This window comes from Notolepis coatsorum (assembly GCF_963971535.1).
Source record: "Notolepis coatsorum genome assembly, chromosome: 18".
NCBI classification, from domain to species: Eukaryota; Metazoa; Chordata; class Actinopteri; order Aulopiformes; family Paralepididae; genus Notolepis; species Notolepis coatsorum.
This window is the reverse complement of record NC_140182.1, coordinates 48,111,142-48,128,987: the sequence shown is the minus strand read 5'-3', so window position 1 is coordinate 48,128,987 and position 17,846 is coordinate 48,111,142. Positions and strand designations below refer to the sequence as shown.

The 17,846-nt window shown below is 43.7% G+C and overlaps 1 protein-coding gene across 1 annotated transcript; it reads left to right on the top strand.

Annotated features, from left to right (window-relative positions):
- Nucleotides 1–461: 461 nt before the first annotated feature.
- fbxl22 (F-box and leucine-rich repeat protein 22) lies at nt 462–11,911 on the top strand (the record flags this gene model as incomplete). The annotated part of the gene is given in 5 exon segments (XM_084335196.1): nt 462–481; nt 1,163–1,241; nt 1,243–1,289; nt 1,291–1,641; nt 11,185–11,911. Coding segments are annotated over 5 exon segments (846 nt in total). The 3' UTR covers nt 11,534–11,911.
- Between the last annotated feature and the right edge of the window lie 5,935 nt (nt 11,912–17,846).

The following is a 17,846-nucleotide window of genomic DNA, read 5'->3' as shown; positions in this document are numbered from 1 at the left end:
GATCATGGAGTTTACGTCGTTTCTTAGTCTGTTTCTTTCTAGTTTGATTATTATCTAGTTGTTATTAAAGTTTTCAATCAAACAGATACTTATCCAACTAAAACATCGAGAGAAACGTGCAGATTATTCCCCCCCCCATCAAGGACTTTTGTTGTTTCCGCCCCTCCCCTCCCCCTCACTATCAAACATCTCCACCCACCCGCGCGCACAGGAGCTTCCCTCAGGACACGTGCCAGCCAGGCAGCCCTCTCGCTGAGGCAGGAATGCCCTCCGGTGTGCAGAAGAGCAGCTGCTCTTCTTCGTAGCCCACTCACAGGTGGCTGTCTGTGGCCTCGCTACTCATAGTCATTATAGACACAAGTGGCATTTTTTTTTCTTTCCCTCTTTTCTTTAGGAGTTTAGATCACAAGCTGCCGAGGAGCTCACGTTGCCTTGTGTTTGTGGGGCTGTGGGAGCTCTTCATGACTCATACCCAGTCACGGTACAGGCTGTAATCATGCTCCCTGCGGTGACGTTGCCCAATCTCCTGTGGTGTTAATAGACCTGGTGTACTCTGATTCAGGAGAGGCAGGATATAGCTAGAGATTGTGAGTGTGGGGGGTATGAGTACATTTTGTGCAATGTGCCCTGTGATGAAATGGAAATGTCGTAACTAGGTTGTACTGGCATTCTCGTGTAATTTCAGAATATTCTCTCAGCTCTACACATTGTGCAGTAGGACCACATACACAGACAGACATAGTAGTTCACAGTATTGTCTTCTTAACAATACATCCTATTGCAACAGCAACTTTCACCAAGGTGGAGGTCTTATCTCATTCAAGCTATGGTGAACTTGTTTAATCGAAAGATTTACATTTAGTCAAGAATTGTGATCTCAAGCCAGTGTGACTGGATATGAAGAAAGCCGGTGGTCCCGAAACGGGTCATTAATGTTGTATATGCGAGGGCTAGACCCCAGATACACAGAGAGAACTGGGCTAGGCCAGTGTAAACATCTGGCTCGGTCCGGAGGGCTGTTTGCTGTCTGTTGAGTGCCATGTGACAGATGGGAAGGGGGTGTTAGGCTCACACACACACACACCCTCTTCCATCTCAAAGCACCAGCAGTTGTCCTCCAAAAATAACCTCCATGCACGGCCTTATATGTGCTGGGCTCTAGTGTGCCCCGAAGGAGGCATCATGTATCTAGGCCACACAATGCAGACGGCAGGCTCATTGTTGCTGTGTGTCAGCAGGCCATATCACTACCCTGGGGAGGAGGCCTGTCTTTCCCCCGCGGCCTCTCACCATGCACCTCACCACGCAGCTCACCCAGCTCAACCAGGAGTGTCTCCTCCACCTCTTCTCCTTCCTGGACAAGGACGGCCGGAAGAGTCTGTCCCTCGCCTGCCGCCGGCTCCGAGACGTCTTCTTGGATCCCCGCCTCTGGTCGCTGCTCAGTTTCAGCGCCCCGTCTGAGCTGAGGCGGGACAACTTTGTGCTGGGTCCCTCGCTACGCTTCCTGGCCATATGCTGGTACTCCAGCAGGGTCCAGCAAGTCTGCAACATCGAGGACTGGATGAAGACCTCGTTCCAGAGGGACATCTGTAGCAAACACCAGAGTCTGGTCAGCACGTTCCTAGACCGTGTCTGCCAAAAGTGAGTCTTTATTTGTGATTCTTCTACCCTCCCTGTTTTGCAACATGAAACTTTAATTGTATTGATTGTCTTTATGATCAGTGATGAAATACATACATGCATTAGACATGGTCACTTGTTGAGTATGTATCACTGGAGCCTTATTTGGAAAATTAGTTAAATAACATGCTTCAAAAACAGAGGACATGTTTGACGGTGGAGAGATATTTGTAGGCAACGAATTCCATGAATGAACTTTATGAAAAAACAAACTAGCAAACAAAAACATAGTTAAGAAAAATGTCTCTGCCCTGTTGAATGTCTCAGGGAGCCTGTCAAAACACACACACACACACACACACACACACACACACCACAGGGCATATGGCAAACAGACCCTTCTCTTCCCAACAGCACATATCTTACTAAAATCCATTGTGTTTATCTTGAAGTGCTGCAGAGACCGGTTACCTCGTTTCACCCTTAAAATCCTTTCAAAATGAATGGCTGTGTGTAAACAGAACCTCCCACGGTTTCCACCTCCACGAGATAATACTGATGGGATCAGACGCCAGCGCTCAGACTAACACGTTACTGCCTTGACAAAAGGGAGAGATAAGAACAGTCACGTTTAACATCCTGGCCTCATTTTCACTGTGTTCTTAATACAGACCCCCAAAAAAATGCTATGCAGAATTTGCTGCAAGAGACGAGAAAAGTGATACAGTAGTAGTAGTCGTTTTATTCAGTCTTCACACACAATACAATCATTCCAGACTGTAAATTAGGTCAATAGTCTTTGTTTTGGCAGTGACTGAAAAGGTACAGCCTGAAGCATGATGCTCATTATGCCCATCCTATATTCTTATCAAATTAAGCTTCCCTCCAAAACAAAAACAATAACAACAAAATAGAAATTCACACTTGTAACCCTCAAAAATAGCCACAAGTTAACCCCAACAATAGAAATACATCTCGTTTGAATCCCTTTCTTAGTTTTTTGAACGGTAAACATACGAACATCTCAAATCATATTTGCTCTCCTGTATTGAGAAGAACCTTTGCACACAGTCAAGGAGTAACTTTGCTTTAGCGTTGTACATTATTTGTATTATTATGATAAACTAAATCATTACATTTTATAACATGGGACTTTATAAACAATGGATTTGTGTGATCATAGTAATCAGCCTTATTAATACTACAAATAGCTCGCTTTTGCAATAAGACTATCGGATGAAGGACAGCTGGACAGGTGTATCAACTACTTCAAAATTTAGATTCCGTCTTAATACCTTAATATTATCAGAATACGAGTCACAATCCTCAGTTATGAATGATTCATCCGACGGTTGAATTTGATGGTACTTGGTGGAACGTGCCGATTCCACCGACTTGTGGTTGTGGCCTTCTGTGCAGCTGTTCGGAAAGACGAAATCCTCACCGAGAGGAGGCACAATGAGCTCTCTGGAAAGTCTCTCCAAGGCAACCAGTAATAACAGCTGGCGTGAAAGGGCGCCTGGCCATCCACGCTCCACTGCTGTCACGGGGCGAGGGGCAGGCAGGAGGGGACGGCTCGTTTACAGAGGAGCTCAGGGAGAGAGTGTGACCCCGTGTGAGGCTATCCTGTATTGTGAAACCTGAGAAACCTGCCAGAGGTGTTAAGACTGACTAGTCAAAACTAGAAACACCCAAGGTGGCTATGTCTTCAAATATTAGGACTTAATTGAGTAACGTTTTTAAGTACTTGTATTTTACCTGAGGGACACTTTATGGAATGTTCTACTGCTATTCTGCTACATTTCCAAAGGGAGTGTCTTACTTTTATACAGTTACTTTGAAGGAAAAAAAGATTTTGCAGTTATAATACACTTATGACTTTGAGGGAGTAGCTTATTAAAGGCAAAGTAATCAAGATGAGTTCACCTGTACCGTCGACTAATTTAGCTTATACCTACATTTACATTACATTTGACATTTAGTCATTTAGCTGACGCTTTTATCCAAAGCGACTTACAAGTTCTGTACAACAAGTCAGCAGGAAGGGTACAACTCTGGCAGCTAAGGGTCGTCAAACAACCTAAAGAGGTTATTGCATCAAACATGGAACCTCAAAGAACCTCTGAAACACCAGGAATAACTTGTACTAATCAAATCAAATCAAATCAAATTTATTTATAAGGCCCGACAACACACGTTAATGTCCCCATGGGCCGTACATGTCTTCTTTAAACAAGTCAAGAAGAAAACATAACAATAAGTCAAGAACAGAACAAGTACCAGTACTCCTGGTACTAAAACACAATCGAACACCATAGTCATTTGAACACATGTCGAATTTGGAACAGAGGACTTTTACCAGAACAGCATTGCACACAAGCGTAGACTTTTACTTTAAGTAAAAAAGTGTTTTGGCGGCTAGGTGGTGCAGTGGGCAAGGCGCTCACCACCAACGCAGGAGACGCTGGGTTTGAGCCCAGCTCTCCGCATTGCTATCAGCTTGGCTGGTCGTTCATACTAATACAATAGGCAGTGTTAGGGGGTGGGAAGCTGATGGGTGGGGATCGGACGTTGTGGACAGCGACTCCTACAGGTCGGTTGGTGCGCCTGCGCAGCAGAATCATGAAGCGACGGGGGCGGCGTGCCCTCCAAACGCAGACCACCGACGCTGAGAGATCGCGCTGTGCAGGTGAAAAGATGCGACTGCTGCTTCCTTGAGTACCGGAGGGGACACGTGATGTAAGGCTTAGTCCACATTGCAGCCGGCTTGTGGGAGGCATGGCCTAAGAACGTTCGAGACAGGGGAGGGTAGAATTGGACGATACGATATTGGGATGGGAGAAAAAAGTAGATAAAAAAAAAGTAAAAAAGGGTTTTGTTTAGGCTTCCTCCACCGATGGGGCCGCCTACTTCGTCTGTTCCCAATCTCTCCGCCTCAAGCTACTGCCAAACGGCGTCCTGATAAGCCCTCCGAGGTTGTTAAAGGAAAGGAGGAGAAAAAAATACCAGGCACGTGACGGAGAGAGAGGAGGAGGAGATGGAGGAGGAGAAGGAGAAGCTGTGGGGGAGATAAAGAGAGCGAGTCAAGACCATCCCAGTCTGCTCCAGACTGGAGATTTACACAGGCAGGTGGAGCCTACAATTGGCTCTTTGTTGTCGTCAGAGGAACGAACATGTGCGTCTGCCTCGGTCCTGCCTCTTCCTCTTCCTCACACGCTCTTGACGCCAGGCTCGGATCAGCCTTTTTCTTTCTGCTCTGAAAAGGGAAAAGCCATGTTAAAAAAAAGAAAGAAAGAAAGAAAAAACATAATTTTTATATGGTGTAACTTCGTTTACTTCCCAAACGTAATGGTATTCAAACGACAGCTGTCTGAAATGCAGCCGTTATTATGAAAATGAAGCCATAAAACATTTTGATTAGGCAAGTGACTCACGGTATCAGAATTCACATTACTATTATGTGTTGAAATGGCAGACCCCCCCCCCCCCCCTGCCACAGTGTAATCGTCGGCATGGTATAAACACAAAGTCGTATTTCTGTAGTTCAAACAGTTTCCCTTCTGGAATTTGACTTTATCCAACGTCTCCCCTTTAAGAAAACCGGTCGCTCGATGAGGCCAAACGAGTTGAGTGCTAGATGTATGTCTGAGTTTTCTGCGTTCACTGGATGACTTGACCGGACAAAATACCTGTTATAAACCAAACAGGTCATTATAGGGAGATGATTACAGGGTTTTGAGGGGTGGTGTGTGGACTTCAGCCATGGCCTTATGCTGAAATTTTCCGCCACCTCAAAACCAAACTGTCCAGTAGACTGTAGTGTCCCTTCTAGCTGTCACAACAAGCTCAGAGAGAAACAACAGGTAGAGAGAAACATAGTGACCTCTTTTTTTCTGCAGCCTAATCTATTCCATTGTTCCATTGGCTGTACATTACATCACCTATCCTATTGGCTGTCACATTACATCACCTATCCTATTGGCTGTCACGTTACACAACGGTCTGCTATGAGTACCAGATGATTAAGGTCGTTTGAGGTCGCTGGGGCGATGGAATTTGTTTTTCTGCACTTTCCTTTTACCGCAGAGCTTAAAACAGATGCCTTTGCAAAATCCTACTTCATGACTTGCTGTATTTCATCTGGTGTGCCCAAGACGTTGGAACCATTCATCTATTCCCATGCATGCAAATGAGTCGAACTCAAGGGGGGGAAAACATTGGAATATCATTGGAAGCTTTGGGCAACTTACATTAACATTAGAATTCATAAAAAATTTGACAAAGCACAACCAAAACCATATCTCCTCGCTACCCTTTTTTAACCCATCCGTAGCTCCTCCTTTTCGGCCATATGGATATGATGTGGCATGCACAAGCACTTCCCTGATTGGTTCCCTGATTCCCACAGAACAGAGGCTTTTCAGATGGCTAGGTAGAAGGCCAGATAATGATACCCTCTGAAGATATGTTCTGTTCACACACACCCGGATGACAGACATCTTGCTGTAAACAGCAGTGGGGTAACTCAGGCACGTGTCAGTAAATGTGTGTGTCCTATGTGTCTGTCTCTATATGTGTCTGTGATGTGTCTGTGTGAGTGATTTTTTAAACGAACCAGAGTACCAGACCTAGTCCTTTTTTAAGTGGACCAAAAGATGAAAGGTGACGTGCCCTCGTGGAACTTTTAGTTGGATCTAAACAAAAGAAAGACACCGTCAGCTTAGGTTTCTGTCATGAAGTGAGAATGTTTATTTGACCAGGAAGCACTTTGTTAACAGACCACAGTGTGCAACAAGCGCTTTGACTCACAATGACATTTACAGACGTTGGATAGGAAAGGAACATGGCGCAGCATCAACAATCAACCGATAAGAGTTTTATCAAATTAATACATTATATATGACAACGTTGTCCAATAAACGGATACAAAAAATGTATACATTTTAATAATCAGGAATCCCTGTCCTGACAATGATGTCACCGAGCCAAAGGTCACACGTTTGCCATTGACACGCCTCACATGCTCCCAAACACGTTCCCCTAGGCACAGGAAGAGAGTACATAATAAGGTGATTGCTGAGACTAGAATGGCTTCAGTTATACTTCCATAAACTAACGAATGCAAATTTGCAATAGCTGCAACTTTTTTTTGTGATAGGCCACACCCATTGCCACTCCCACTTTTAGCCAATTGGCATGAAAACACACATACGTCTTCACACACACACACACACACACACACACACTTGACCTCCGTGCCAAATTCCTGGCTTCTAGGGCGAAACCAGTGGCCGCTAGAGAATGGAGAAATTCTTGTGAACCAACCGACCAACCAACTAACGGGACCGTCAGAGTGACCTATAGGCTGGTTGCAGCTAAAAATAGAGATAATAAGTGAAGGAATACACAACTTATTTAAGAGGATCATACTCTCTCTCTTCGTCAGATGTAACACCTGGTAGGTAAAGGGCAGGCACACATACTGTATGATTAGCCTAACTGTTCCAAAGGAAATAAATACATAAACACATTTCTGTTGACAGTTCTTACAGGTAGTAATAAAGCATCACTGATTGCCATTGTTGCAAAAGCTAGGTTGAAACTACAGGTTATAGATATAAATCCATCACTGATTATTAGGGGTGGGAATCGCCAGAGACCTCACGATACGATACTATTGCGATACTTGCGTCACGATACGATAGTATCGCGGTACTAAATATATCGCGATACACTGAGTATTGCGATATTAATATTGTGTTTTTATTTTTTATTTTTTTTATTTTATTTATTACCTTTTTCAACTGCAAAGTAAAACTTTGTCAACATGTTTTATCTAATACAATAAAGTTCAGTCTGTTCATCTCACTTCAATAATTCTTATTGCAGAACATGGTATTTTCTCAAGCAGACAGATGTAAACACTGTAATCTGTGTTGCATGTACCTGACAAACTTTGTTTGTATTAGTCATATTCCAACTTAACACTTTGGTTGCCTTGGGTTAAATTCATGATATAGGTTGCCGGCTCTATTTGTCTATGGAGAAGTACCCCTTCTTTGCATGGCTATAACTTTTTAAATTCTATTGCTACATTGCCATTATTAGGGCCCATTCAAAGTCCTATATGTATTGTTCATTGTGTAGCAACGTTAAAAATTTTCATTCACATATTCATAGTAAAGTATGGTCTAATGTATAAGTATGTTTTCATCTCTTTCTGCAGCTTTCTCCAGAACGTGATCTATAGCCCCAAATGCATTATATTGATGATGCAATACAGTTTTATGGCAATCAGCGCGATATAAAAAATTTCAACTAGACGTACTTCTAGAAGTTACTACACGTCATCTGATGTTGACCGGATGGGCTAGGGGGCGTTTATAATTCCGTGGGCAGCGTTATACCAATCATCTAATGTGGGTCAAATGTTGATAATAGCAGTTAGTATCGAAGACGGTAACGTTACACGCTAAAACTCACCCCAGTCTCCGCGTGCCGTTGGGCGATCATCGTAGAGTAGAAATCTTATCATTATGGGATGTAGATTTACCCGGTCCATCTCCAGCTTGTATAATGGTATATACGTCCAAATCATGTTGTTTATCGAGTTATTGGCAATCGATCACTGTGTATTGTGACGAGCTAGAATGCCGGGACCTATAGCGAGTGCCCGGAAGTAATACGGACATCCAGCACAACCCCTATGCCACTTCCTGTTTAAGCGATTGCGCCGATCGGCCACCAGATGGCGCTCCTGAACCGCCAGAGAGCTCAGTGGGTCCTCCTGGTGGATCTCAGGCCAGCGGAGGGGACATATGAATCCGATCGCAGATTTTTGAAATATTGATATAAGGACGCTGTACAGCGTCCTCCGGCAACTTGAGCATGGCCGGCAATGACGTCTAAACACGTTTCCTGGCAGCCAAAGTGTTAACTGAATGCACGTGTGTGTGTGTGTGTGTGTGTGTGTGTGTGTGTGTGTGTGTGTGTAAACTAACGTTACAACTAACCTAAAGTTAGTTTAGGTTCGTGTTAACGTTAGATAATGTACAAAATAAACGTTTTCCGCTGCTATAAACGTTGCACTTTTATTTTGAAAACCCCAGAAAGGAAGTCATTATATTTGCTTTACCATCCTGTTCTGTGTTAGCTCCGGTTAGCTCCGAGCGTGCAGTAGTTAGTATTATATTATCAATACCAGCCATTGGATTACTGTTTTCTAAATTGGGGAGGCTTTTAATCGTCAAGGTAAAAGGATTTTAAGTCATTGTATCCATAAACTTCAATCGGTTCGGATCCTTTGAAGGAATGAGAATATCAACAAACACGGCTTCACGTTGAAACCACTGACTGCGCCCAGAGACTCGAGTGGTTAGGCAAAAATAGTTCAGAGTATATTTGCTTATAAAACGTAATTGTCTAATTCAATTATTTTTTATTTCTCCACGTGGTGAATACACAGGTCACAACATGTTTACAGGAACGTTTTGGAGTTGTATTTGGTGACTGTAAGACCCTGTAACGGAACGTAGGCCAAATGCGTCCACATTTTTATATGATTCTATCACATTTTCATAACAATAGCACCCTGTGCCGTTTTCATTGAGGTTTCTTACAAATTAACGATGCTTTATCTTGTCCTTTATATGCCGATTAATCATTAGAATCTTAAATTGTACCATATGTCCCCCTTTAGACAACATATGTAACGCTACCAGCGCACTTTTGTTAAGATAATTAGTTGGCCATTCTCGGTCGCTATACCGAGGTCGCAGTAATAGTTTAGCGCTGTTCAGATCACGTCGGAGAATATAGACCCATCCCAGTGACCTGCGACCTGTGCTAACGCTCTTGGGAAATGCAGTGTTGTAGTTCTCAACATTTTCAGCCTTTAATTTTAAACCAATGCTGCCATCTACTGACAACAAAAAAGTGTTGTCTAATCGTCACCTTGAGAGCTACTTCCGTATACAGCGCCGCCCCAAACCCATTCTAGAGATTCCCACTTTTTGCTGGGAGTGGGGCGTGGCCGTATTTGGTCCCAGACAATAAGAGTGGCTGCAATTGGTTAGGGAACGTCAGGCCCCGGCCCCCCCCCCACTTCCAGTGATGAAGCTAAGCTACACTAACGGAGCGACTGTTCCCAAAGCTAAATGCACGCACAGAGACAAAAAAAATATGTATCTTCTTGTCTAACTCCAGGGAAGATGTTAAATAAGCTAATTTCCCAAAATGTTGGAGTTTTCCTTTAAGTGTGTGTTTGTGTCCATCTGTCTTGTGTGTGTGAAAGAGAGAAAGAATAATAAAAAAATAACAGAAATACAGTTGATTGTATTGTTTTGTACAAGGGTGAAACACGAGGGACAGCGTGTTGTGTAGAGAGCAAAGCCTTCATCCAAAGAAAAAAACATCTGCACAAAGGGAGGGGCGGAGCCACGGGAGCAGGGCGTATGATTATATAACGGCTTGATGAAGCTTCTATCCCTGTGGTGTTTACTTCCACGCACTGTACCTTCTCTCCCCCGAATCCCACTCTCCCCTGCTGTTCAACTGAGAACAACTGAACCCCCTCGACACCACTGGCTCATGAGCTCTTGTCGGCACCAAATCCCTCCCCTGGCTTTCAGTCAGTGTCAACACCGTTGCAATCACATCCGCTGATAAAGCCCCCAAATGGTCCCTGTGCAACAATGAAAGCGAGGCACGTGGGGCTGGCTGCCCTGTCCCATGTACAGGGGCTATTGGGACAGTTACTCCTAACAGCGTTCACACACACACACACACACACACACACACACACACACACACACACACACACACACACACACACACACACACACACACACACACACACACACACACACACACACACACACACACACACACACACACACACACACACACACACACACACACACACACACACACACACACACACACACACGCACAGGCAACTGGAATGTTGTTTGCCTCACATGTGGTTAAGTGGTAAGATTATGTAAGCCTTTATGTAATCTGCATCAGGGCTACTGCCATCAGCTTTGTGTGTGTGTCTGTCAGCCATGTGCTGCAGGCGCCCCTGATAACCGGGAACTGTCCTTAATTCCCCCTATTTTCATGTGAAGTGAACTGACCAGTGGTCATTGTGACATCATCAATAGAATGTCCTCGGAAATTCACACACACCTTGATATACGTTAAAAAAAGAGGCAGCCTATTAAACCACAAAGTAACGTCCTGCAATTGTTATGTACACCATCATCAACAGCCTTACACCCCCCCCCCTCCCCACACCCTTTATAATGAAACAAAGGGTCAGGTTGCTGCCTCAGTGACGTTGTTTACAGTCCATTGAGATATGGCTTGAATCATCTCGCAACCAGCATCACACGCCGAGCAGAACTGCTTCTACAAACCAATCCCTCGCTACATATATACTGTACATGTCCTAAGGCATAATACCTACAGAGATGACACATCCAGAGCACTCATTTACCACTCCACCATGTGTCACTCTGGTGGCTGATGCTCAACTTGACCGACTTGCCATCTCTCCAACAGGTGCCCTAACCTGCTGGGCCTGACCCTGTCCGGCTGCGGACACATCAGCGACCAGGACGTGGTGGCCGTGTTGCACGGCTGCAGGAGGCTCCGACGCCTCCGTCTGGAGAACTGCGTCCGGATCACCGACCGCGTTCTGCAGGCCGTGGTTGCCCACGGCAACAGCCTGGTGGAGGTCCGGGTGGACTTCTGCCGCAACATCACCCGGGCCGGGCTGCAGGGCGTCAGGGAGAAGAGACCGTCCGTCCGGCTGAGCGCGGAGAGGAGCGCCGGCATGATTCCGGATAGCAACCCTGACGAGCGGCTGCAGCTCAGGAGAACCCTGCAGAAGGTCCTGCAGTTCTCCTGAGAGGAACGCTGTAGCCCTTCCAGTGAAGTAGCACACTGCCAAGGGACCACAAGGAGGAGCACTAACAGGGCTTCCCCTCCACACGGACAGTGTTGTTTTGGTTTTTCAACTAAGTCAAGGACCATTGGATTGTCTGTTGTGTTTGATTTTATATTTAACTTTCATGAATGTTTTTAAACGTTTTTTGATACCGACTTTTCTTTTTATACACAACTTTTATAACTTATTTCACAGTTCCTTTTATTAAACCTGTTCTGCTTAATTTATGATCTTGATGTTGATCATAGATGATGATCTATGATGTTCAAAACTCCATACTGTCCAGTCTCGGTTCCTTCAGGGCAGGCAGTCTAATTAATAAAGACTATTCAAATGGTTTGTCTTTGTGTTTTCTTACGTTGTTAAGAGCTGTTGTGTGTAAATCTGTGAATAATCCTTTTTTTTTTTTTTTATCACCTCACCTCCATAAACAGATGCTATGCACAACTAGATGTGAGCTCCATAAGCTCCATTTGCAAGCTTATCTTTGACACTGGAGTAATTCCCATCAGCGGCAGGAAGAGTTCTCTTGAGGGCATGGCAGTCTGCCCCGACTTGTGATTGGAAGCATGTTATATAAGGCTGGGAGACGTATGAAAGTGGGTTGGGCAGACTAGTGTTTGTCTTGAGAATTCCACGTGACAATATATCCTATATTTATTCTAGCTGCCGTGCTGCGGTGGCCCTGTGACTGTACACAGAATGGACATATCCTGTTCTGAAGGTCGCTTCTCAGCGTAACGGCTAGTTTGCAACCCTTTGTTTGTTTCTCTTTCTGTCTGTCTGTCTGTCTGTCTCTCTCCGTCTGTCTCTGTCTCTCTGCTAATGTTCAGTACAGTACAGCCAACCACGTGTTGAAGGCTGGCCCTGATGTCAAATGATTAGTGATGCAGTGTTAAAATAGAAGATGGGTAAACCATGAGTCAATGATCACTGTAACACCAACTGACCTATCTCAAGGTCCGCCCCTTTTCTGGATCCTCCAATCACAGCTGTGGCTTCCCTCAGGCAACAGTTGTGATTGGAGGATCAAGAGAAAAAAGGGATAGGTCACCAATATATTAGAATCTTTTCCTATAATAGTTTTATTTCCTCAAAATGACCCTATTTCTGATACTTAGCTTTAACCCCTTTTCTAATTATCTGTCCATTTTATCCTTGTTTTATGCCTATTTTTACTACTGTGTGAAGCACTTTGGGCTGCAATTCTTGTATGAAAGGTGCTATACAAATAAAGTTTATTATTATTATACCACTACTATAATCTATAAGATGAATTTCAATCATAAAGATTTTTGTCAGCTTAAAAAAGGTAGACAAACTCTTATTTCACAAATAGAAAGAGTAGGTCAACTGAATTTGGTTCCTTTCCACTTTACATTCCTGAAGATAAGGCTTGTGCGTCTTTCCTGTAGCAACACTCTGGTCATGTGCTGGAAGTAGAGCTGTGTATATGTACACCATGATGACAGAAGAGATCACTCGGGAGGAGTGGCAGTGTAGCTTGCTCTCATTAACAAGCTGTATGTCTTAATCCTAAACAACAATAAACACAAAGCGACCGCTAGATAACTCTTACCCTGTTGTTGTGCTGCTGCTGGGCTCACAGTTTAGAAGTTCTACCTTATTCACAAACTTAGAATTAGTCCTTGGTACTAATGTGCAGGGGTGTAGCTCCAGATTCTGGGCCCCATGAAAGAACGTATTTGTCGGCCCCCAGTGAATGCGAGCGTGCGAGCGAAATTTTTTTTGGCCATTTTTTTATTGATGAAAACGCATAATATGGTTTTTACCTATACATTCGGATCAGCAGTTCAGCACCTGCACTGTTGGTGGGTGAGCCTAGTAAAGGATGTCGCATTGCGTTCATCTTCAATGAATGGACCAATGCAATAGTCTACCAAAGCCCCCCCTCTCTCTCTATATATCTCACACACACACACACACACACACACACACACACACACACACACACACACACACACACACACACACACACACACACACACACACACACACACACACACACACACACACACACACACACACACACACACACACACTTCAGAAACAAACATAGTATCAATGAGAGCATCAATAAATGTTTCTAGTAAAAAAAAAAATTTGCTGGGCCCTTGGAATCATCCTAAGCTACCCCCCCCCCCCCCCCCCCCCCAGCTACCCCGCTGCTAATGTGTATTGGCCGTTGCCAGCACTCCTACATAATAACAGGAATGAGCCACAGACATGTAGCAGTGTGACTGTAGCAGCATGACTAGCAGTGTGACTAGCAGTGTGACTGTAGTAGCATGACTAGCAGCATGACTAGCAGTGTGACTGTAGCAGCATGACTAGCAGTGTGACTGTATCAGTGTGACTAGCAGTGTGACTGTATCAGTGTGACTAGCAGTCTGACTGTAGCAGTGTGACTAGCAGTGTGACTGTATCAGTGTGACTAGCAGTCTGACTGTAGCAGTGTGACTAGCAGCATGACTGTATCAGTGTGACTGTAGCAGCGTGACTAGCAGTGTGTCTAGCAGTGTGACTGTAGCAGTGTGTCTAGCAGTGTGACTGTAGCAGCGTGACTGTAGCAGTGTGACTGTAGCAGCGTGACTGTAGCAGTGTGACTGTAGCAGTGTGACTAGCAGTGTGACTGTAGCAGTGTGACTAGCAGCGTGACTGTAGCAGTGTGACTGTAGCAGTGTGACTAGCAGCGTGACTGTAGCAGTGTGACTAGCAGCGTGACTGTAGCAGTGTGACTAGCAGCGTGACTGTAGCAGTGTGACTCAGGGCGGGCCATACTTTTTTTTTTTTGGAAAATCAATCGAGTGGGGTGTCTAAAATATGTGTTTTTTTGTGGGGAATTCAAATATGGGATTATCTTTCTAATCGGATAACTCCTACCTACATTGTTTTAGATTTCAAAATGGCCGATTTGACCATTTTTCACCCCTTGGCCATACATGGATGCCAACATGAATCTGAAGGAAATCCTAACATGCAAGGTGTCTAAATGATGTGTTTCTTAATGGGGAATTCAAATATGAGTTCATTTTTGGGATAGGATAACTCTAACCTACATCATTTTGGATTTCAAAATGGCCGATTTTACCATTTTTCACCCCTTGGCCATACATGGATGCCAACATGTATCTGAAGGAAATCCTAACATGCAAGGTGTCTAAATGATGTGTTTCTTAATGGGGGATTCAAATATGAGGTCATTTTTGGGATAGGATAAATATAACCTGCATAATTTTGGATTTCAAAATGGCTGATTTTACCATTTGAACCCATTGGTATTGTATTACAAAATTGCAAAGATAAAAAATATATGGGAAATCATTTATAATGACAAAGCCATCAAATTTATTAACAAGTGAACTGTATATAACTGGATACAACTCCAAAGATCAATAATAATAATACTAACAATAATACATTTTATTTGTAATGCACACAAACACCTAAGTGCTAAATCTCGATCTCCTGACTTCTTGAACTTTGCCAGGTTCCAATATCTTGATTGGACTCATTCTTGGATGGCAAGATCTCCTACTGTACTGCTTTAGCCACCAACCTACAAACACAAACTTAAAGTCAACGTCAGCCATAAATAGGTGAGCTCTTTCCAGAACTACTCAGCAGAACCCTCTGTAACCATTTTAACAAACGTCTCAATGTATTGAGAAAATCCATGAGAGATTGATTGATTGATTGATTGATTGATTGATTGATTGATTGATTGATTGATTGATTGTGGATTAGAGACATCATCCAAGGGATAAAAACATGATAAAATGCAAGCACTTATTTCCATCATGGTCCCTGGTATTAAAAAACAAGACATACATCAACATAAAACAACATCATAAAACATTAAGATACAATATGCATATACAGTTGAAGATAAAAGAATAATAAATATGCTACCCTCTCTTTCCTATGCCAATAGCCATGATCGTACATGCTTTTTGAAGCCAGTTAACCCGGGGGCCTGTTTAATGCTGCTGGGCAGGCTGTTCCACAGAACTGCAGCTGAGTAAAGGAAGGTCTGCTGGCCGTACGAAATGAGTTTAAATCTAAACGGAACTATGTTTGTGTCTCTACCTCTGGTTTCATGGCTATGTTTTTTTTTTACATATTAGAAAAAAGCAGGAAGCCGGACCAGCACTCTCAGGTTTCGACCATTTTTAATCGCAGCCGAATACAACAGACGTTTCGGAACAGGTGTTCCTTCTTCAGTGTTAATGGCTCATTATGTCTGTTAATGTCTGTTGTATTCGGCTGCGATTAAAAATGGTCGAAACCTGAGAGTGCTGGTCCGGCTTCCTGCTTTTTTCTACTTAAATCTTCGGGATTGCAGCACCCAGTGTCAATTATTGAGAGCGTGGTCTAACTTGACTTTGTTTTTTACATATTGAAAGTAATTTTGAAGGTAGCTTGGCACCCCCCCTTTATAAATTCTATATACTAGGCATAGCTTTATCATGGATACTCTCTTTTCCACCCTGAGCCACCCCAGGCTGTTGAAGTGGGGCTGGTCTAAGTGAGTACGAGTGGGGAGCTGCAGGACTATCCTAACTAGCTTGTTCTGGGCAGTTTGAAGTCTATTTCTCAAGTTGCTGGGGGCACTGTCATACCATGACAAGCAAGCATAGTCAAAATGACACTGAACCAGTGCCCCTGCAAGTGCTCTAAGAGCTTTCCTGTATTTTGAGTTTCTAGCTAGGAATTGTATTCTGTTGTTGACCTTGGCTATTACTTTTTTCGCCATGCTTTCCCCTGAGAGTGTGTTTTCTAAAGTACACCCTAGATACACCACTGATTTGGTACTGGTGACCACTGACCTAACTGTATCTTGAAACCTTCCTGTGTTTTCTGTTTCCTTGTGGTAGAAAATAAAATGGATTCTGTTTTACCTAAATGGAGAGACAGCTGGTTTTCTGAAAGCCACTGACTGACATTCCCTAAGTCTGCTTTCAATATCCATTTTGCTTTTATTTGACACCATGAGAGCCGAATCATCCGCTTAGAGCAGGAGATCACATGAGCAGGCTGACTGCATATAATTTATATAAAGGAGGAAGAACAAGGGGCCCAGCACACTTCCCTGAGGGACCCCGCAGTCCACCGTCCTCAGATCTGAAAGGACCCCTCCCACCTCTACATGTTGTTCCCTTCCCCTCAAGTATGAGCTGGCCCAGTTTGTGGCCATATCATTAAAACCTATCGCTGTTAACTTCCTTAAGAGGATATTGTGGTCCACCATGTCAAATGTCTTTTGTAGGTCTAACATCACCATCTCTTTCTTAATGTGATCTGTTAGAAACAGAAGTGTCTGGAGTGGGACTTTCTAAACCCTGATTGAAATTCATATAGCAAGTTATGGGATGTAATATATTGATAAATTTGTTCATAAATAATCTTGAAAAAATTAAACCCAGGCAAGGAAAGAATGACGTCGGCTCATTCTCTCAGAGCAAAAGAGAAACCGCTAAAACCTTGCCTTGTGCTTTCTCCAGTGCAGGGGCTTAAGGGCTTTGGAAGGGACACTCAATATGCGAGCGCACAAAGTGCTCATTTGAGTGTAAATACTGTTACAAAGAGCATCAGATGATCCTGATAACCGTTTCTAATTACCTCATGAACTGATGCATTTGGCCTACATGTGTACTTGCTGCATACAAATTGATAGCAAATTGGGTCCAAAAAACCTTACCACAAAAAAAGATTTCAGAGAGGAAATAACCTACCTAATAAGCCTCTGACTTTTCTATATGGTCACTGACACATTAGGATGTGAGATTTACAACACGTTTGGTGTGCTTTTGCAACTGATACAAAAGGCTCTTTACAAGACTGCAATGTGTAACGGTTTCACTAAGCCAGAACACAGGACCGTAGCAGACTACAGAGAGTGGCCCACTCAGCCGAACGTACAATTGGAGGGGGGCTTCCCACCCTCCAGGGCATTTACAACAAGCGGTGCATGGGCAAGGCTAAGGGTGCGGTTACACCTTTCGTTTCATTTTCGTATCATTGTCATATGCGTTTCGCCGCGACGTCGTGCGCCTCGAGTCACACTTTCGTTATTTTTTTCGTTTTTGTCACCCGAGCACACTGATGTAGTACACTGCCAAAGCAGTAGGTGGCAAACATGAAGGCAATTTCAACCAATCAGAACTTGAATGTGCCAATACACTTCCTGGAAGCTCCAGCAAAGAAAATGTCAATAAGGCTAGGCGCCTATGCCGCGCCACCATCTTGCCTA